Source organism: Phalaenopsis equestris, unplaced genomic scaffold (assembly GCF_001263595.1).
Source record: "Phalaenopsis equestris unplaced genomic scaffold, ASM126359v1 Scaffold000180, whole genome shotgun sequence".
In the NCBI taxonomy this organism is placed as follows: Eukaryota; Viridiplantae; Streptophyta; class Magnoliopsida; order Asparagales; family Orchidaceae; genus Phalaenopsis; species Phalaenopsis equestris.
Window position 1 is genome coordinate 117,189 of NW_018164622.1, and position 23,855 is coordinate 141,043.

The 23,855-nt window shown below is 35.6% G+C and overlaps 1 protein-coding gene across 1 annotated transcript in view; it reads right to left on the reverse strand.

The window, feature by feature from the left end:
- LOC110022299 (diacylglycerol O-acyltransferase 1) overlaps positions 1-23,855 on the reverse strand; it is a 58,900-nt gene that overhangs the window by 32,432 nt on the left and 2,613 nt on the right. The window contains exons 5-7 of the mRNA XM_020721171.1: positions 8,157-8,224; positions 6,638-6,761; positions 2,129-2,227 (exon numbers count right to left, since the gene is read on the reverse strand). Of these exons, the coding sequence (XP_020576830.1) occupies positions 2,129-2,227; positions 6,638-6,761; positions 8,157-8,224 (291 nt within the window). The remainder of the gene's footprint in view (positions 1-2,128; positions 2,228-6,637; positions 6,762-8,156; positions 8,225-23,855) is intronic.

Here is a 23,855-nt window from a genome sequence, read left to right on the forward strand (position 1 = left end):
TATATAACCCATATGGATACATATTTTATGCTAATGGCTTAAATATTAATTGTGATTAATTAAACTCTTTTTGAATTAATCAGGTAGATATAATTTTGAAGTTCAGAATGTTTTAAAATATTCTCGTTAAAAAATTATCCCAAATGTTAATGCAACTTAAAATTCTCCATAAAATTAGTTTACCGAATCTGTAAATCAAACCAAGGACAAAAAATAAAGTTAATTCTCATTCTTGTCATTTATCATTAGAATAATTTTCATAAATAATTCATTAAATTAGGTTCTCTAATTACTCAAATGATTCATTAACTATAAAGCATGATTTTTTAGGTTCAAAGTCAATAACTGATTCAGATTCTAATTATGATTTAGGTCCAAATGTCAACTTAAGCTTCTAGTTTAGGTTTGGGCTAAGAAGTAATCTCAAGGTCAAATTCAATTTCAAATTTGAATTTTGAATTTTACTCATTTTTTTATTCAAGTTCAAGATCTAATATATGTGGAGATTCATGTTCAACAAAATCAATTGTACAATCATATTGTAATCATGCATCACCTTATGTATCTAATGCACCATTAATGAATATTCAGACTAGAGCTTCTTCAAAAATATCAATTTTGATTTAGTGACTAATGTATTAGAGTGGGTGGGTTTGAAAAGCTTCAAAGAGATGATGAAGATTTTTTGATAAAAATATTAACCAATGCTGAAATAACACTGACAAAAGGAGTTAAAAAATTTCTCATTATTTAAAGCTCTATATAAAGCCTCGTGTACATTTTTGGTGAATTGTAACTTAATACATCTTAAATTTATCCCCTGAAGCTATAAATGAAAAAGTTAATCATGATAAAAAAATTTAACGACAAATCATATTTGGCAAGAAGTTATTTAAATCTTGCATAATATTGAAACAAATCATTGTAACTTTATTTACAATTCTTAAATAGATCATACAGTTGATCCATATATTCAACAAATGACAAAAAATGGTCTTTAACCCATGTATATTTAAAAGTAACGAATCCCAAAAATAGTTGAACATTTTCTACTAATATTGATGTAGTGTATTCAACTCTTTGGACGTTGGGTATAATATAATAATTAAGAAATCAACCAAACTATCAGTACAACTTAAAATTTTCCTAGAATTATATTTCTCAAAGAAAAATGTAGTAACATAATTTTGAACCTCTAGACAAGTCACTTCGTAGGCTTTATAACCAAACCTTCCTTTAATTTTTTTCATACTCATCCAGTGCATTTTAGCTAGCCAATTAATTTTAGTATTATAAATCTCACTTAAAACTCTCCTGATATTGTTTAATATCCATAGTAATTACCCTTATCCATAACCAATTAAAAAAAAAAAACTTTAAATAAAATTTTCCATCAAATGTAGATTGATCAATTTCAACTTTCTTAGTATTTCAACATCTACATCAAGAGTTTGATATTAATGATTACGAAAAGCTTTATTAACAAACACATTATAATATAAATCTTAATTACTCGTTCCTCAAAAAAAAACAAGATTACTCATTAACTCCATTAGTTTTATATAGTTTATAGGTTATGTCCCAGTTACTAAAAGTCAATGGTAATTATTCTTAATTTTATAATTTTTTTTTTCTTTTTTTCTCAAAGCTTACATCTCATCAACTAATGAAGGCAAAATACCTAAGTTTCCATTTTTGCCTTCATAAATTCCAAAATAAATGTGACATTTATACTTTAACAAAAACTATTACAAGGGAAACTAATTATTAAAACCCATCCTTTGTGATCTATTTCTCTCTCTCTCTCTCTCTCTCTCTCTCTATATATATATATATATATATATATATATATATATATCTCTGACCTAGAATATTGCTAATTGTCGATCTTGGACATTCTTAGAAAAAAACAATCTTTGTCCCGATATGAAGCACACGTTGAATATGAAAGTTTCATAAATAAAATTTAAAAATAGTTGTGTTGAGCTAATAATACACATGCATTAAAAAAAAATGTTATCTTCTAAATGTAACATTTTTAAAAGAAAATAGTTATAATTCCACACAATTCACAAGTTTAAACAAATAATACAGAATAAATAATAAGTGTAGTTAAGAAAACAAGTACCTGGTAACAAAGAGTCGGAGCCACCATGAAGTACAACAAGTTTTTAAAGCTGACACCATCTTGATAATTGAAGTTTAGGCAATCTGACGAAATTTCGCCCTAGCAACAAAAACAAAATCCTCCAATAAGTCAAATAAATAGCTTTTTTTTTTGTTTTATTTACATATTTCTGCTATTGATTTAAAGAAATTTTACTTTGTAAAGATAACGATGAGTTAATTAAATTACAATTAAACAATTCAACTAGTAAGAAATTCAAATGTTAGTTTAAACCCTAAATAAGAAATTCAAATGTTAGTTTTAAGCTAACATTTTAAACTAACATTTCAACATCACCATTTATTTTTATCAACCCAGCTTTCCAACCGCCTCTGAAACTCACACCTAAAACCAATTTGTCATTAAGAGCTCAATTTCCATCATTGTTTTAAGGCTAAAACTTTATCAATTATATCAATAGTGAGTTACCGCAACCACCTACCACACTCCCAATCCACTACATACCCATTTGATCCAACAAGGCCAACTTATTCTCCAAGCCATGTTTGCCTCCCTCCCTCCCATCCAAGTTCCTAATAGACATATAACCTCTTCAACCTCATTCAAGGATGCTTCTATAGACTTACTAATCTTTATGTCATCCACTCTCACTCTAGTATTCTCTTTCTGAAAGAGAAACTATCTCTTACAAAAAATTCTGACAAAAGCTCTGAAGTGTCATCCACTCTCACTCTAAAATTCTTTCTGAAAGAAAAACTCTCTCTTATAATAAAGGGTGAAATTTCTAATATTGAATTCTTACAAAAGCTCTGAAGTTTTACTAGCAAATTAGCACATGTTCAAACATCATTGGATAATGATGATGAGATTATCGTTCATTATCTTCACGACATTGGAACACAAATTTTAAGGAAATATTAGGAGCAATGCAAGCAAGAAACCAGCCAAAATTCTTTGAAGCACTCACAATAAACTATTCAAGTATAAAAATTTCATTAGAAACACTCACACTCAATCGTTGCATTGCCAATGACCGCCAGCTATGCTAAAAAAAATGGGCTACAATAACACCAACGAAAGAACCTCAAATGCATCAGCTCACCAAAATTATTGTGCCCAGCCTCAATCCTCTTGAAAACCCTGCGAGAACAACTATGGAATAATATATTTATCTAAAACAAAATGCCAATTATGTGATCAATTGTTCACACAACCAAATAATGATGGAAACTCACAACTCTAACAAACATCAGTTCAACCATAAATTATCTAACGTCCACCGTAATTAACTTCAACCGGCTATTGGATATAAATTCCTCTTTGCTGCTGGCTTGTAAAATTTGTTGCTCCACTCGAAATGTGCTGGACTCAATGAGATCATCATAAGTGATGATTCCAGTTTGAATAAAAAAAATATCAAGTTGGACACAACCAACTTTCACCTTCCTTCCTTTTTTTTTTCATGATGTTTTGTGTCCCTTCTATGCAAATTAATCTCATTTTTGTATCTCAATTTTGTAAAACTAAAAAAGTTTATCTTGAACTTTCATCTTGTTGCTTCATGCGGGAGAATTTAAGGGAATGATGCTTCTTCAAGGGGGCATATAAAAATAAAATGACTGGCCAAAGGCAAAACTAGGACTCACAAATGAAACTCAACAGTGTTAGTGAGGATAATTAAACTTGTGTATAGTCTCTGACATTTCATCTTGGTCATCCATGTCAAATATTTTAATATCTCATTAAAAATAAACTAAATTTCACCTCTTTGCATCATCCTATAATGACACATGGCACGTGTTCTTGTAATAAAAACCACCAGCCTTCATTGCTTTTGTTTGCCCTTGCCAAAAAAAATCTTTCAGATCTTCTCGATATAGATGTTTAAAGACCCAATCAAATAAATTTCATTGATGGTTTGAAGTAACAGTTATTTTTTATCATTGCATTAAATATTTTTGGCTGTCCCCTAAAACTAAAATCCAACTCCAAAATTTAAAAATCTTGCTGAAAATTCTTTGAAACTTCAATTACATTAGTTTGTTCTAATATTGGAAGTGAATATCAAAATTTGTCCCAACATTTGCAAATCATAGTATCTCTCATCTAACCACCACTCCACATACACCATAAAACAATGAGACAGTTAAATATCACTATTGTAGTATTGTTCAAATAAATATCTCTTCTTCACCAAGCCTACTTATAATACCACTTTAGAGCTATCCTTTCAAATTACAACTCAGCTCTTCAACAGATTGTGTACGCTACTACCCAGCTATAAAGCATCATTTGAAATGTTGCTCAATTCCCTTCCTAACTATCAAAATTTGAGAACCTTTGGTTGCCTATGTTATCCATAGTTAAAACCATACAGTACCAAGAAATTGGAAGCAAATTCACAAGCATATTTTATTTGTTGGATACTCCACACAAATTATACAAAAATGTCTAAATTCCTCCACAAATTACTTCCTTATCTCACAACATTTACCTACAGTCAACGTTACTTCCTCATGCTTTCAACAGTAGAATCTCACCTTCTATCTCTCTATATACTTTTCACCAACTCATATCCATATTGTTTCCAAGCCAAGTACTATTGTTGCACGCGATGCCTCAAAACACACTAATTTGGACGTTCCTGTCTTGCGTCACGCCACCTCATCAGGTAAAACTCCATTACAACTCTTGATCACATTGTTCTTAAAGCAACACCCTCTCTCTCAGCTTAGCCTTTATCACCACATAAAATTACCTTCATTCGTACCAATGCCACGACCATCTATTCAAAAATCAATATCTCAAAGCCTAAAATATTTTCACTGACTCCAAATATCCCCTTCGCCTTCCCATTAAGCCATCAAATATAGCTCAAGCTCTTATAAATTCCAAAAAGTTAAAAACCATGAGGAGCTCACTGCACTAGTTCAAAATGGTACTTGAGATCTAATTCACCTCAACCATCTCAAAATATAGTCAATTGCAACTGGCATTTTGCATAAATTCTTAAGATAGTCTTCAGTGAAATAAAGCATGCATGATAGCAAAATTTTTTATTCATAACCAGGCCCTCACTACCCTAAAATATTCAGTCCAATTATATACCCCCTTATAACGCAAAATTTATTCGCATTGGTTTATTTCAAGGTTCTCCAATTAACCAACTCAATTTCACTAATGCCATCATTCAAGGCACATTTGATGAGAAAGAAGGTAACTTTCTCACATATATAAAACATATTCTAGATCTCTTTAAGCACACAAGTATGAATGGAGTAAAAATAGTAACCGCTCCACTCTCAATTCTAGGGACTCTCAAACTACACGATAGCACCTCAACAATTGATCCACCAATGTATCACACCACCATTAAAAAACAACAATGCTTCTCTCATTCATCCGAATATAGCTTCGGTGATAAATAAACTCCCGCAATTCATTCACTCACAATCATAACTTAATGGAGCAGCCACTAAATGCGTGACAAGGTATCTCAAAAGTACTCTCCAAGGATTTTTATTCGCCAACAATCCCCCTATGATTCTTTCTAATGTTGATTGGGTTTGAAATCCTAATGATCCCCCTATGATTTTAACCCAAAATCCTAATGATAGAATTTTGACTAGTACATTTGTCTATTGCTTGGATAGAATTCAAATTCTTAGTATTCCGAAAACAATGAACAATAGCACAATCTTCCATCAAAACTTACTATCAAGCGATTGTATCAATAGTAATTAAGATCAATTGGATTCAATCATTCCTGCATCAACTCATTATCGCTCTCTCATCACCACAGACCCTCTACTATGACAACACTGGCACCTCATTCTGGCATAAACACACTTAGTTCGTGAACATGTTATAAAAGGGTTGCTTCAAGTTACACATGCATCAATAAAGTATCAAATTGCCAACATCTTAACTAAACCTCTCAGATCATCACGATATCAATCTTTGGGGTCCAAGATTGGTGTTCTTGATGGAACCAACATCTAGAGAAAGGGCATAAAAAGAGAAAGGACTCATGAAACAACCATCTTGTAAAGTATGTTAAAAAAAATGGTCACCTCGTCATGACCCACATATAATTTTGGTCATCAAGATATAAGCATTAAATGATCATATCTCTCAAGTACCTACAAACTATTCTCAGCATGCAATTAATACATGACCGTAAAATATTCATTCTAGGAGTGCTATAATATTCACGTTTGATAGTTTCCTAATTTTCTGTATTCTCAACTGTAAGTGTATATATATCACAAAAGAAATATAGGAAAGAAAAAAAATTTCAACATTACTACCTTCTCTCGGTTTGGCAATTCCATTACACCATTAGTTCAGAAAATGACAGTCAAAAAAATCCCAAAAAATACACCACATAACAGCACATAATCAGACATTTGGCTTCAGAAATCCAAATTTAGAGGTGTAATATGTCTGATTTCAATTTAAAGAAATTGGTGGAACAAAGTGGCAGATGAAAATAAAATGAAATTTCACCTTAGCAATATGGTGGCGCAAAGCCCTTAAATCATAATTTGTGTGCATATAAGAAATCAGCTTTAACCAAATAATGCTTGCAATGAGCATTAAAGCAAGACCAGATAAAACTGCTGAATCACACCTGCCACACAAAAAATTAACAAGAAAATTGTTTAAGCTAAAAAATGAACAAGAACATACAAAATTTGCCATAAATAAATGATTCATACAAGCTAGATCCTTGAAATGATTATCGGAAAAGTAAATAGTCACTTCAGAAAGAATTCACTGTCATTCTAATCAGAAGATAATCCAAACAATAAAACGTCATATATCCAGCCTACTGAAGCAAACAAAACGAAAAGAAAGAATGGTAAACAAGTTTTCTCTCATTCTAACCTAGCAACATATTTAGCTTGTTTTCGCACAATACCATTAATACAGAACACATGCCATTCCATTTCTTTCAAACACATCCATTTAATGCATAAGAAAAATTGAAGAATTATACATCTTAATGTCCTTCCTAAGATATTAGGTGACCAATGATTAATGATAAACATATTAAGCTATTTATGTCCGCATATCGCAAACAGTCTACATAATCTCGTGAATGTTAGTTGTATCAGTATACTGCAAATGTTGAACTTTGTTTTAGGTCATACAGCGCACCAAATGATTACAGAATTCAGAAATATCATGAAATATCTATAAAACATGCATGGTTTACTACATTCTACAAAATAAAGTCCAAGCAAAAGCTACACTCATTCTGTGAATTCTTATATACTAGCTACACAACTGTAAATAGACATCCAGCAAAGTGGACAACTGTCTAGTAATAGTCAGTTGGGAGGTCCACATTTTGAGACTTTCAACCAAATGAGCCATGTTAAAGCTAAATAAACAATAGATTCATGACATTGAACTAACCCATTTTTCCTTCAACTCTAAGACAAGGAACTTACATATATTTAAAAAAAAAATGTATGATTAAAATTCAGAGGGCTTACTGCACAATGATGCACAAGCGTGATGATTGCAAATCAGAAGTTTTCATTGTTTAGATGGTACTTGGAAAATGAAATTATGTTGTCATTTTACGTAAATTTTAATCCGTAGTAGCACACCATCTGACAAAGGACCTAGTGATAATGTCCTTCATTAACATAAAGAGCATAAGCTTTTAAATCTCTAAAAAAAAGTTGCATAACACAAGTAGAGCAGACTGCCAATGTAACTGTTGATTTCAAATACTATATTTAGCATACCTCTGTTCAGAATAAACCCAATTTCCATTAAGCAAATTGATGCAAAAAAAGAATAAAACTGTAGATTGAAGTTGTAGATATCAAACTAAAATTGAAGCGGTAAAACAAAAATCAACCAATAGCTGATACCGTGAAATATTCATGGAGCAACTGTGGTTATGAATTAATTTGCGGAAAATCTTAAACATGGCATTTAGCCATTGGAGCACAGAAACATTTGGCAACTGGATTTGCAATCAATAACTTAAGTAACAAAAAGATCTTACCTAACAATTACAAAAACAGGATACGAGATTTCTGTCATGACAAGAATTACATGCAGAATGAGAAGTACCTGCATGAGAGATGACACAATACATAGTACAAGGTTAGGCAAAGATTGTATAAACGAGATAACCTTGTATAGATGGAAAATCAAGTACCATTATGTTGTAATAAATAAAAAAAAAGGTTCAGAGTTAGTGAACAGAATCATAAGGAAAATGATCTTATTTAAAACAAGGAAAGCTGTTACTGACATATGAGATGAGCAATTTCACTTGACCCATTAGACAATTGAAGTCAGACTAAATGAATCAAATAAATAATATTTCCAAAAGAAAAGGACCAAACTGGTCTCCCGGCTAATTTTAAAAGGCTATTTTAGTCCCGGAATAGGTAAAAGGTTCAATGTAATCCACATATTCTCTAAACAGATACAAAATATTCATGATGCTTACATTAAAAGAGGTTGGAGTTAACCATCGATGTAGACGTCAACTGAGCGCAGCATTGTTCCTGGAGCTCTGGACTGGTTCGATCCAAACATAATGAGAGTCAGTCAGTCCTCTTGGCTCCATGGGAGTGCTGCCCAATAGGAGGGGGCCACTCCTAGTTATCCTAGATGCTTTAGGTCACTTTTTTGTCGTCTCTTTTCTTCCATCAAGGCTTGTATCCTCCCCCTACCCTTCTAAATCCTTCTCGTATCCCTCTCTAGCTTCCTTTATTGCTGCAACCACCAAGAACAGTGATTCCTTGCTTCTGTTAAGGCTGCCCCCTCCACCTATGTTGTCGCTCCCCTTTAAAGAGACACTACTTTAGAGTGGAGAACAACCTAGGAAACAACCACCTTGTTGTTTGTTGTTTACCCAGCACCGCCGCCACTCCTCGATCTAACCCTAGTTTGAGTTTGTATTGTTGTTTGTTACAATTTAAGATTTCTTATTGTGACATTGTAATTTCATATTTGAATTCAGTAAAAATATTGTTTTTCAACTGTTATTTAGTTAAATCTGGTATAATTTGATATCAGAGCTAGTCTAACCAGAGTCCTATCCTAAGGTTACCAAAACAATCCCTCCCTTGCTGACTTTTCAAATCAGCCACCAAAACTTTTCTTTCCCTGCCCTAAATCAACCCATTACACATTCTTCCACCTCCCAAACATAAACCCTAGCCATGCCACCGAAGAGACAATTGTTGGAAACCTGATCAAGATCAAAGGACACAGTGCCGCTTATGAGAAATCCGCAAAGAGATGTCCATGAACTTTCTATAAAAAATTTAAATCATAAAATCGTCCAACTACAAAAGAGACTTGCCGCCTTCGAGAGAAAACAATCCAGAATAGTCACCAGTAGCCACAACGGTGATTCATCAGATTGAAAGGATGAAGAACCACTACCCCAAAAATTTAGCATGAAATATTAAATGATACGCCAGGATCTAGAATTAAAGGTGGATTTACCGGATTTTGACAGTTACAGGGATCCGGAAGAATTCATCAAGGGGTTCAAGGCAATGGAACAGATGTTTGAATACCAGGATATTCTATCGAACACAATGGTAAAGCTGGCAGCCATCAAGTTAAAGAAGAGTGTACTGTTGTGGCGGGAAATTTGTAAGCACCTACACTAACGTGAAAGAAAAGACAAAATCACTACCTGTTCCAAGATGAAAAAGAAGATGCGGCGCAAATTCCTACCCGCATATTACGGGTAAGATATTTATTTCAGACTTCACCAATTACAACAACATTACAAGGTGGCCGCCACATCTTACAAGCAAAGTTCAACCCCAGAATCAAGCATCAAGAGTACAACCAATGGAACACCTAAGTCAGCTCAACCGAAGGAGGAACATGTAAAAAGTGGAGATAAAGTGGAGACTGCCAGAAAATGCTTCAAATGTCATGGTATTGGCCACGTGGCGTCTGATTACCAAATACGTGAGTGAACTCTTTCACTGACTAAAGTACAGCGGAAGAAAGGGACGGTGACTCAAAAGAGAATGAAGCCTTCAAGGTGGTAAGTTGTATGTCTAAAACCCAAGTTTTCCTTCATTGGTGTGTTATTGGGATCCCCGTCTCTTCAAAAATTCTCAACCATACCATCGCGTATACTCTATTAGCTATAGCCCAATATTATGTCATGACACTGCTCCGAGGTGGTGACTATCTCTCACTTTTCACATGATTCCTTGCACCACTCGCTACCATTCCACCAACAACGCGCCCTATTCTTGTTCGCCTACCGCTAATTCTCTCTTCCCTCCACTTGTACTGTCGCAATCCCTGTCTGCTTCCCCTGTCGTTGTCATAACCCATTCCTACTCCCACTGTGATTATCGTAAGTCTTCCCGCTTCCACCGCTGCTGCCTTAGACCCTCTTCTCCATCTTACCGATTGTCATATACCACCCCTGCTTCTCCTACTACCCACGGCCAGCCGTAACTCCATCCTAATGCACTGCAATCCCTTTTTCCATCCCTCCCACCTCTCAACCCGCTGCTACTAAGCCATACCAACCCCCTTTCTTCGTTGTCTGCCCACCATTCAGCACAATTATTCTCACCCTAGGGCGTTGTTTGTGTTGTTGTTTAATTCCTAATTATGAAGAGACTTCATTGTAACTCAGTTCAATTTCAGCAATAATATTTGCAATTCTTCTATGATTTGTGTTTAACTACGGTATCATTTGGTATTAGAGTTAGCATAACCCTAGCTAAGTGCTAGGATAGGAAACCCAAAACTACAACCGAGGCTTGCCACCTTCAAGAGGAGGCAATCTGGAAGGGTCACCGTAGCCATAATGGTAACTTGCTAGATCAAAGGAATGGAGTGAATATCTTCCACCATGTAAATTTCAGGGATGAAGAATCTCTACCTCGAAAATATGACTTAAAATATCTGAGAAGCCAAGAATTTTGAAATGCAGATAAATTTGTTATATTTCGACGGTCGCATGGATCTGGATGAGTTCATCGAATGGCTTTAGACCTTGGAAAATATCTTTGAGTGTCACGACGTCCCATAGGATGGAATGGTGAAACTAACCACCTGCAAGCTAAAGAAGAGGCATTATTTTAAGGCAAAATTTGAAGTACCTACGTCAGCATGAGGGAAACTGCCAAATTACCACATGGTCCAAGATAAAATGGGAGATACAGTGCAGTTTCTACCAGCTCACTATAGACCGGATGTTCAGGTCCTAGCTCTAGAAGTGAAGAGACCGCATCGTCAGACGACCATCACATTTTACCAGTAGAGTTCAACCCCAGGATCTTACAGCAAGAGTACACTCAGGGAAACATCCAAGCAAACCTCACCTGAGGAGACACAAGTTCAGGGTAGAGAACAGAGATCACCAATCCACATTCTCAAATTCATCCCAACAATGAAGTGCTTCAAGTGTCATGAATTTGGGCATATTGAAGTAGATTGCACAACCAGGGAGATAATATATTTTACTGAGCAGTAAGCTGTTGAAGAAAAGGGCAATAACATAGTTGACATTGAAGAAGGTGGTGACACAAAAAAGAAAAATGAAATTCCAACGGATGAGGAAGAAAAGCACGTAGCTCCAACAAAGGGCATGAAAGAAACTCCAACAAAATTCATAGCGGTGGTCCAAGTTGGTCCTAAGTCCTAGGAACCGACACCAAAGATCCGGCAATCCTAGATAAGCAAAATTCAGGCCTTTCAGATAGACTACTTCCTGACTTGCCCCTATTAGGAGAGGTCCAATATATCAAAAATGGGGTACTTTTGTGCCATGTCCGAAAGATTACATGGAGTTATTGGATGTTAGATTCAGTTCAGCATTGAACCCACCATCAAATGTCCAAACATGAAGAATGAACTACAGCATCAGAAATCATCTTAGAAGCATAATAAAAAGAAAATTTTCCAATGAGATCGATGTCCTATCAATAAAGAAGATGACTCTCGTAAGGGGTTGCTAGTGAGAGTAGCACGGTCTGTCATAGATTTCCTCCCAAAGTTTATTTCTACTCACATATTATTCATCAGTCACATACATTTTGCTAGGGTACGAAAACTAGAGGAAGTCTCAAGCTTAAGGGCTTGAGAATTAAATTGCAGCAACATACATTTATAGGCAGCTCTTAACTTGAGATAGGCCAAAAGTGGATGCATATTTATTCTATCAAGACGCGTTGTGGTATGTCAGCGCCAACAGGATTGACTTATCAGGAGATTATGTCATTTACGATACATTCAGCGAGGAAGAGGAGACTAGTATGAGGAGAATGAAACTTCGACAAATGAGGTTGAACCTTCTCCAACCACGGGAGACTGATTCGGGAGAAACCAATGAGAAGATTTTGAGATCATTGCTACATTACTGTTACAATACCACGACTTCCACGACCCATCTGCTCGCCTAGACCGAATCGGCTCTGGTTTTTATCTATTTTGGGATTGTCGGTCGGTTCCTAGGCCCACCCTTAGTTATTTTATCATTATACATTCGTTTTCATGAGAGTTTAGGGTTAGTTTTGTGTGTTTTGATTTCAAATTTCTGGACGTCAGGCGTTTCCCCTTGCTAAGGTTGTATCCAAGGACAGGTGATGCTCCGGTTGTATTCTGCTCCGAGGTGATGATTATCTCCGGCTTCCTGCACGATTCCTTGCACCGCTTGCTACCCTTCCACCAGCAGCCTACCCTTTTCCTATTCACGTGTCGCTAATTCCCGCTTCCCTCCACTAGTACTATCGCAATACTTTCCTACTTCTCCTACCGTTGTTGTAACCCATTCTTACCCGCACTGTGATTGTTGTAAGTCTTCCTGCTTCCACCACTGCTGCCTTAAACCCACTACTCCAGCCCACCTGTTGCCAAAAACCACCCCTGTTTCTCCTACTACCCACAGCCAGCAGTAACTCCATCTTGTTGCATCACAATCCCCCTTTTTTGTTCTCCCACCTCTCAACCCGTTGTTGTCAAACCATTCTGGCCCCCTTTCCCTGTTGTTCGGCCACCACCCAGCTGCATGGTCCTCACCCTAGTGTCACATTCCGCTATATTCAAGAAGTTGGCAAGGCAAGCATGGGGCGGAAGATTCTAGAGATGCTGGAATGTAGGGAGCCATCCAGGGGTTCTAGAAAATTCCACCCAATTCTAGAGAAAATAAGAAAGAATAGCTCCAAGGAGAAATTAAGAATAACCTAAAATGTTCTAGGGCTATGTGTGTAATAAGAGAGGAATGTAGAACTCTCTAGAAACTAGAATAATTTAATGTATTCTAGAATATTCGATTAGGCTTAAAAGGGGCTATAAATAGGAGCCCCTCACCTCATTTGTGATGACCCAAACATTGAATCAAAACTTTCAAGTATTCAAATGTGAAGTGTTCATTTCTCTCTACTCTTCTTCTTAAGAGTGCTTTGGTGCTCATATTGGTGCTCATAAGCTCATAAGTCCAAGCGTTGTGAGGATTAGGCTGATTTAGTGCTAAAAGAGAGCGCTAAAGCCGCACGGGTGACTTAGGGAAAGTTAATCCGTGACAGTTGGTATCAGAGACTTGGTTCGAATGAATGGCAAAAAGCATCAAAGAGCACGTGATAGAGTCGGAAGCCACTAATGTGAAGTCATCTCAAGGGCGAGGTCGCCAAAAGCAAAAAGATCCCGTTGCACCCAAGCCACATGGGAAATCCAAAGAAATCATGCATGGCTTTGATTCGCGCCTTGCTCGGATGGAGGAGGCAATGAATGGCATGGAGGGTAAAGTAGAGGCTCTTGGCCAAAGAGTTGATGGACTCAAGGAGGAGGACGTCACCATCCATTCAACAATCAAATGTAAGATGTTCCAACTTGAGAAGACCTTAATGGGTCATATGGCTAAGTTGCAGGAGGATTTGTTGGGGGAGCTCCAAGAGGTGTGATGATTCTATGAGGAGGAGATGAGCGACATGTGTGCTAGCTTAGAGAAGATGCGTGGAGATATTTCACTGTGCAAAAGGGCACTAGCAACATCCACAAGTCATCCCACTTTCAAAGTCAAGAGGATTGAACTTCCAAAACCTAGGAGTTTTGGAGGGGTTCGCAACACGAAGGAAGTAAACAACTTCCTATGGGGACTATAGCAATACTTTGGAGCGATGAGGATTGTCGATGAAGATGCAAAAATACAATTTGTCTCTCTTTATCTCTCGGACATCGCTATGCTTTGGTAAAGAAGAAGAAAAGAAGATGTAGAGAAAGGTTTGTGCTCCATGTCCACTTTCAATGACTTCAAGAGAGAGCTAGAGAGACAATTCTATCCCGAAATGCCGAGGAGGCTTGAGCCCGACTACGAAGGCCTAAGCAAGAGGGTTTGATTTGAGACTATATCAAGGAAGTTACAAGCTTGGTTCTTGAAATCCCAGATATGTCAGACAATGATGTTCTCTTCAACTTCATGGATGGGCTCCAACATTGGGAAAAAACTGAGCTCAAAAGGTAAGGAGTGCAAAATCTTGCCACAGCCATCGCGGTTGCCGAAAGCTTGGTTGATTATTCAATGGAGTCCAGAAAGTCTGACGAAAAGAAGAGTTGTGATGTCAAAGGTGAGGATGACAAAGGCAAAAACAAGAAGGAGAAACGTCGTGAATCAACTCCAACAAAGGCAAGGGACAAGGGGAAGACCAACAAGCCATATCAAAATCGTTGCTTTCTTTGTGAAAGACCTCATTGGGCAAGGGATTGTCCTCAGAAGAAGGCCCTCAACTCTCTTCTTGCAAGACATAAGGAGGAAGAAGGAAGTGATAGGGAAAATGGCATGGAAGCACATGTGGGATCTCTTCAACTGTTGAACGGGATGCAAGCTATGACGAAACCCCAAGGGAAGGGGTTACTCTTTGTGGAGATAGCAATAAGAGGGAAGACCCCCAGAGCAATGGTGGATACGGGTGCTTCCCACAACTTCATCTTCAACGAGGAAGCAAAGAGGTTGGAGTTGCAGATGACTAAAGGAGGGCTCCATTAAAGTCGTCAACTCAGCAGAGATCCCAATCGACGGATTGGCTAAGGGAGTCAAGACCAATATTGGGCATGGTCAGGTACTCTAGATTTCTATGTCATTCCATTGGATGATTACAAAGTTGTCCTGGGAATGAACTTCTTGGAGCAAGCAAGAGCATTTCCAATGCCATTTACCAATAGTCTGTGCATCACGGAAGGGAGTCAAGCCTGCTCAGTATCAATAATGAGGTTAAGCAAGCAAGGATCCAAAACGCTATCGGCAATCCAACTCAATGATGGCATTGACCAGGACAAGGAGGACAACTTGGCTATCCTTCAAGATACCAATGAAGGAGAAAAGACCCAAAGAGATGGGATGCCAAAAAAAGTGATGAAGGTTCGACCAAGAAAGAAGAAAGATGGTCCAGCAAGGTTGGAGGCAAGGGCTAAGCCGCCTGCCTGAAAGACTTGTTGCATGACACCCCTCTCCCATAACATCAAGGAAAAACCAAAGTTTGTCAAGGCTGGGGGCGAACAAAGAAGACGGTTTCAAAGGTGCAGGGGAAGCCACAATGAGGGCATTGCGATGCGAGTTTAAGTTGCGAGTTTAAGTGGGGGAGAGTGTCACGCTCCGCTATATTCAATAAGTTGGCAAGGCAAGCATGGGGCAGAAGATTCTAGGAAGACTGGAATGTAAGGAGCCATCCAGGGGGTTCTAGAAGATTCCACCCAATTCTAGAGAAAACAAGAAAGAAAGGCTCCAATGAGAAATTAAGAATAACCTAGAATGTTCTAGAGTTATGTGTGTAATAAGAGAGGAATGTAGAACTCTTTAGAACCTACAATAATTTAATGTATTCTAGAATATTCCATTAGGCTTGAAAGGGGTTATAAATAGGAGCCCCTCACCTCATTTGAAAAGACTCAAGCATTGAATCAAAGCTTTCAAGTATTCATGTGTGAAGTGTCCATTTCTCTCTGCTCTTCTTCTTAAGAGTGTTTGGTGCTCATAAGTCCAAGCGTTGTGAGGATTAGACTGATTTAGTGCTAAAGGAGAGTGCAAAAGCTGCACGGGTGACTTGGGGAAAGTTAGTCCGTGACACTAAGGTGTTTTTTGTGTTGCCATTTATTTTCTGTTTTTGAATAGTTATCGTTGTAACCCATTTCAATTTCAATAATAATATTTGCAATCTTTTGTGAATGAGGTTAACTTCGGTGTCATTTTGTTTCTTGCTTCTCCATGTAATCAATTTTTCACAAACACAAGTACAATAATTAGAGGTCCATCTTCTTTCAATAATTGAGCCCACCAAATGCATCAAATGTACGCCACTATGTTCTATTTTGCGATCTTTAGAAAGAGCAAATTCTTTTCTAATTGATTCAAAGTAATTCTCACGGGGTGAATGCATAAACTGGATTATCAAACTAAACAAAGACAATATTTGGGTGTGTATGTGATAAGTATATCAATATTCTTAACAAATTTTGATATTAAACTGTATTCACTTAATCATCTTCATTTTCATCTCCAATTTCTGATTGGGACCAATTGGAGTATCAGCAAACCTACAACCACTCATCCCAATTTACTTGAGAAGATCAAGATCAAACTTCCTTTGGTAAAAACAATCATTTTCTTCTAACGAGCAACCTCCCTGTCAAGAAAATACCTCAAAGATCCTAAGTCCTTCGTCTAAGAAACTAATGGAGAATGAAGTCTTCAAATAATTCATCACATATATGTCATTTCTTGTGAGAACTATATCGTCCACATACACAATCAATATAGCTATATATTCCCATCCTTTGAATATTTAAAAAATAATGTATGATCTCCTTGCCCCTTAAGTATACCATTGGCTTCTAACAAAAAGAGTAAATTTCTCAAATCAAATTCTTAATGACTATTTCAACTCATATAATGACTTCTTTAATTTATAAACCTTTGTGCTGAACTTTTCACCAAATCCTGAAAGTGCATCCATGTACACTTCTTCCTTCAAGTTTCCCTCGAGTAGTGTATTTCTTATATTCAATTATTGTAAGAGTCAATCAAGATTAATTGTGAGTGATAGAAAAACGATTATAAAATTTAATTTTGTAACTGGGGCGAATGTCTGTAAATAATTAATGCCAATATTTGATTGTAAGCACAATTGCAGCCAATATTTTTAAAAATGAGCTTTGAAGCATGCTTCATTGAGGCGCGCTTCAAAGCATTGAAATAATTTTACATGTTTCTTACAACTTTTAAGTTTTTTAATTATTACAATAAATTATTAAAAATTGTTCAAAATTTTAATTTGCAGGTTTACCCTCAATATTTGCCTTCATGTGTTGTACTACATATTTTTCTATTTTACGTCAACTTGCAAATGTCTATTATATAATTTTTAATGAATGAATTTATAAATTAATAATTTTATATAACATATCAGTACTTTGATTAATAAAAATATCGCTTCGTTGTGCGGTTTGAATTTGAAGCAAAATTAAAATCATGTTCATCGCATTGCGCTTTGTGCTTCGATAACACTTTGTAACCTACGATTGTCTTCCCTCTAGATAAATCAACAAACTCTCACGAGGCATTTTTTTCTAGAGCTTTAATCTCCTCAAAAATAGCCTCATTTTACTTAGAAATTTTCAGAACCTACACAGTATTAAAAATCTCCAAACAAGACAATTGTTAAATATAAGTATGAAATCATGTGAAAAATTTTTATACGACGCATATTGGGACAATGGATATTGAACGCAAGACCTTACACCCTTATAAGCAGCAATGAAAATACCAAAATAATTATACTTGAGAATGAAACTACCCTCAAGCTTAGTATTAGAAAACTCTGAACAAAAAGATGAAGTGGACCGAACATGGGGTAAGAACTCAGTAAGGGTATTACATAGAGGTTTCATGAATTTTGTGTAGTGCAAAGGACTCATATATCCCTTCTTTTGAGTTGTCATTTGACACGAGCAAACAATATCAAATTGTTCCAATACCATAATTGTTTTTCCCGATTCTTCACTTTATGAACATCATGAAATTACGAAGGAAATGATTCCAATATCAAATGGTTCCAATATCATTATAAAAACATGAACATCATGATATGGCACTATAGAAAGACCTAAATTGTCTTCACTATCAATAAATCTCAACCCACTTTCTCTTGATATAATGTAGCTTGGATTTTCAGGTTGAACCATCAAGATTGAGAAGGTATTTTATGAATCGTCAATTTGGAAAATATCCTTAAAAATAATAGTCGAATCTTTGTTTTGTTCCCCCTAGAAGATGAGACGGAAAAAAGAGTTGTAATTCAAAAAATTGTAACATCCATTATAACAAACAATTTTTTAGAAATTAGATCAAAATATATATGCCCCTTTTGAGTGGGAACATAATCAACAAACAAATATTTTTTGGCTCAAGGTTCAAGCTTCCCTTAATTATAACTATGAATGTGAATATTTGATCTTTCTTTTTTGTAATTCAAAAAAGGCTCAAGGTTCAATACTAATTTTCTTATTTCGAAATTACTAGACTCATCAATTTCAGTTCTTGCGAGGAGGATTAGACTTGTTAAGTGAGACTTAAGACCCTATCTTATAGATAATGCAACCCAATTAGTCAGCACAACATTCTCAAACCTAGTATTTGAGTGTTCCATACATTGGTTGGAGCACATGCAGGCTTTTTATTTCATATGTCTGAATAACTTAAAATTTAGAGATTTTGAAGGCTTGTGCAACATTTAAATTATAATTATGATTTGCAATTTAGGTAAAAAGATTTTGAAATCATATATATGATTCATGTTTATATGAACCAACAAAGGCATACAAAATTTAAGAGAGTACAAACAAGTCTCGAAATATTTTCATATATTATCATTGTATTTGACTTAGGAATTGTATTTGACTTAGGAATAAAATGAAGTTTATATAAACTTTAAGGACTTTAGAAATTTTAAAACTATAAGCTCTTATTTGAAAATTATCACATGCAATGTTACATATTTGGGCTATAATGGGGTCCGCCTTCTGTTCACTAGCAAGTGTATTGTGAATCGGGTAGCGGTGGCGATTAATTTCAAATTTTAAGAAAAACTTCATCTTTGAATTATATCTCATCCCTAAGAGCCTAAGTCTAAAAACCAAAATTTTAAGTTGATTTTCAAAACCTGGGAGCCAAAGTCTAAACATCTAGATTTTAAAATATTTTTAAGTCTTATAAGCTTAAATTTTAAAATCTAAATTTTAATATTCTAAACGCTGAAAATTTATAATTTCAAAGCCCAAAACTTTGAAATTTTTAAAACCTTAAGATCCTGATTATTTAAAAGCCCAGGTCTCTGATATTATAAACCCTAATAGTCTAAATTTTAAAAGTGAGTTTCTAAATCACATTAAAATTCAAATGAGTTGTATTCCTTTTTATTTTATGAGTTCAAAAATTCTAAAATTTTAGCTTATTAGCAAGTTCAAATTCACCAAAAATTTTAGCAGCCTCCTAACAACAACCCCCATTTAGGGGCACAAGAAAATGTCAACTTTCCCAACTGCCTTAAAAGACGTGTTGGTTAATGTCATGAGACACTCTGCCGGGGAGCAAAAATATCAATTTAACCCGCGATCTTAATAAATGTAGCAAGCCTCCAAAGTACCTGCACAAAATATCAGAGCACAAACTAGTATTTCCTGAATTACTTTCCCCGAACGATACTTAATTCTCATGCATGGGTGTTCATTTTTCCCACGGATAGGTGTTTTAAAATCTCAATTTTAAAAAGATATTCCAAACGAGTCCGCAATTTTTCTCGAACGGTGCTTAATTTTCTCATGGTCGGGTACTCGTGCTTCCTCGAGTGGATATTTTAAAAATTGTCCCCATGGCCCTAAAATTATACCTTTCAAACACCGACGGCGTTGGCAACAATAACGACAGTACAATAAAAATAACAATACATCAAAAAAAAAATTCTTTTTTATATATACAACACACAACATGAAGTAAAAGATAAACAATAAACAATAAAAAGAATATATAAGTAAATAAACAAAGTTCACTTTGCACCCAACACAAACAAGACTAGGTTTGGTTTATACATAATAGGGAGCAAAAGAGGTGAATCGGGCTAGGGCATTGGTTACGGGAAGGAGACTCACAACAACAACAAGTTTCATGCACTTGGGAAGAAGAGGAAGGTCGCACTTTGGCAAGGGAGGCTCGGCAGGGCAGGTCGAAGCGGACAGGGAAGAGCACAGAGGGGTTTGGCGGTGTGAGGCTAGGGCAGAGCAAATCAGTGTGAGAAAGAAGAAGAAGAGGTTCAGAGACAGAGCTTCGACCTCAACAGTTTGAAATGGAGTAAGGAATTCAGTGAGACAAATGAAGGCTTCTGTTCATAGAGGGTCTGCAACAATGAAGAGCTCTGCAACAAGTGCATAGAGGGTCGATCGCAATAGGAAGACGCAACAAGTATTGTGACACTGTGTGAGGGAGGTGCAGCCTTTTGTTCGACCGTAAAGGAGGGAGATCGGGCTTCGGAGTGGAAAGTGTGGTGCAGCTCCTTAGGGCGAAACAAAGGGTTGAATAGGCTGAAGCGGAGGGATTCTGACTTCTAGTTGCAAAGTGTGAAAAGAGCGCTCTCGTAGTTTGGTGAGATCGAAAGAAAAAGGAAGAACAGGGAAGTGCGGGGGCTTTGGCAGGGTGAAGGCTTATGATACTACAATTTACGGGAGCGAGGAAAGGGATCGCCGCACAGGGCAACGTGCTGCTTTTTGTGCAGATAAAATAGAAAAGAGATACTGAAAGCAAGACAAACAAAGTAGAGGAAAAACAACAAGAGACGTGCAAATCATGAAGAACGTAGAGGAAATACGAGTAAGAGATTTACCTTGTGTGGAGTTCGAATAGGAAGAATACTGTGTGGATGGAGAACGAAAGTGGAAGAAGCGTAGGCTGGAGCAGGGAATCTGAAGATCTTCGAGAAAAGGATTAGAAAGGTTTGAGGGTGACCAGAGAACGAGCAACAGAAAATGAAGGGGATTTTTGAGAGAGATGTGTGAATGAACCTTGGAGAAATGCTTGGTTTGTTTATGTAACTGAATAAGAGCGGGAGCAGTTATCTCTTTTTTTCGTGGATCTCTTTACGCTTTGTGGAAACAAATAAGTAATTTATTTATTTATTTATTTATTTATTTATTTATTTATTATATTTTATTTCCTTTCTATTTTGTTTTATTTCACAGTCAACACTTATACCACATCATAAGAGGAGAAGATGATGGGACAAAAACATGAGTCGAGCTCGATCACGTGTCCTTCCATGCTTTGGAAAATATATCGGCGCTTCAAGCTAAGAAAAAGCCAGCGAAAAAGAAACCTGCAATAGAGATGTCAACGAAGAAGGCTCAGGCCAGAGAAGCGCCCAGCAAAAGATGGTGTCGCTGGTGATAGGCAGAAGAAGTTGAAACCCTCAACGTCATGGCAGACCCAAAGTCTTGAATGCAGAAGCAAGCCCAAATCTCTCGACGAAAAAATGCGAGAAAGTTGTGACGAGAGCCATCATCTTTTTCCCTCTTCCGCACTTACCCAAGGACGTCTACGAAAAAAGAAGTTGAAACCCTCAAATGGGTTTTCAATGTTGATAATTAGCATGGTTCTACAACACTTCTACTATAGCAAGAGTGTTCGCATAGCCTTAACTCTGATTCCATGAAGGTTTTTTAGAAGAAAAAATACAAATTCTCCTTAGATTTCATAAGAGAAGTTTACAAGATAAATGGCAAAGGAAGGCCACCAAATTAGGAAAGCCACAAAAATCAGTTACAAAATCCTCATGTTTGAATAGTGGAATTACCAATAAAAGAAAATTCTAAAATTAGAAAATATTTCAAATGTAAAAGTTCTAAATTCTCCTTTAATAATCCGACTATGGCCACTAAGGCATTTATTCAACAAAAATGGTAAGTCGCATACAAATGTGTCTTTAGCAAAACATTATATTCAATAGAAATAGAATAGCTGAAGTTATCATTGCTAAAGCTTAACATGCTTTTTTTTCCCTAAGCATACCTCTAGTCATCTTTTGACAAAGCATTCCACTCAGGCCTAAAGTGTCATTCGAATGAACTAGCTTTTTTATTTCAAATATTAAAATAAAAGTCTACAATAACATTCATACTATGTTCTATCAGTTGTCGAACTACTGCAAAGTTATGCACATAATTAGATCCATTTTTTCAATCATTCTGTTGTTTGCTGCAAAAATCAATGAAGTACTGATAATATGCCTATCAAAACACTGCTAAAACTTGACCATTTTTACTTCATATATTATTGCATCCACAAATTATAATCTGACTTCTTTAATCTGTATGTCATTAAATTCCACGATCTAATTGCTTATTCAATGAGTGCTAAAAAGTACTCCCTAGTTTTCAAGCCGTCATATCATGTGAACAACTTTTGGACTTCCAATAAGTGTCAATGATATCAAAATTGGGAATTGATACCCCTATTTCTCAAATCAATTTTATGTTGGACTAATTTGTAATCATAAAGCATTTGATGAATCATTCAAAGAAATTTATCTTAAGGAACATCATGAAAGGTGGTCAAATGACAAATTTCAAAAAATTCTAAGATGATTTAGTCAAGCACCAACAATGCAAACGTAGCACCAAAATGGATTATCTACACAGAGACAAATGACTTGTTAATTTTATAATGCACGAGCACTTGAGCAAAATCAAATTAAATGAGTGTATATTAAAGAACATTTAGGATAATGTTCTTTAATAAAGTTGTATTTGGGGAATCAGAAGAAAAATTTTTTTATAAATAAAAATAGTTGGTGGTGAAACAATAATTGCAAGAAAAGATAAAATATAAGAAGTTATGTTATAAAAATTGGTTTAAATGTAAAAGCTTAGAGAACTGGAAAAAATATCAAACGACCCGCAGAGAGTCTAAAAGAACAATCTGTGACGCTAAAAATTTTATTTTTAATGATCTCTATAATAAATTAGATACTAAGAAAGGTGAAAAATATATGTATAAACTAGCCAAACAAAGAGAGAAGAAAAGTAAAGATTTAACTTAAGTAAAGTGTATTAAAGATGAAAATCAAAAAGTATTTTTCTTAGAAAAAGATATTCAACATAGGTGGGTGAGTTATTTTTATTAACTTTTTAATGAAGTTTTTGAAAATACAATCGACCTTAGTGATCTTAATATCGTGAATAATAATAAAACGTTTCATTTTTACCGTAACATTAATAAAAAAGAAGTTGAGAAAGCTTTAAAGTAAATCAAGGGTGGAAAGTCTATAGGACCTGATGATATCCCAATTGAAGTGTGGAAATATTTAGGAGATTTGGGAGTTTCATGGCTTACTAAACTCTTTAATATGATTTTAAAAACTAAAAAGATGCCTGAGGAGTGAAAGAAGAGTATTTTGATCCCCATTTTTAAGAATAGAGGGATGCACAAGAGGGTGTGCAAATTATAGATGCAAATTATAGAAGAATTAAGTTGACGTGTCATACTTTAAAATTATGGGAGAGGATAATTGAACATAGGTTAAGACGCATCACAAAGATTGCTCACAATCAATTTGGATTTATGTCGGGCATGTCTACCATGGAAGCTATACATTTATTGAGAGGTTTGATGGAGAAGTTCAGAGATAATAAGGAGAATCTACGTTTGATTTTTATTGATTTAGAAAAA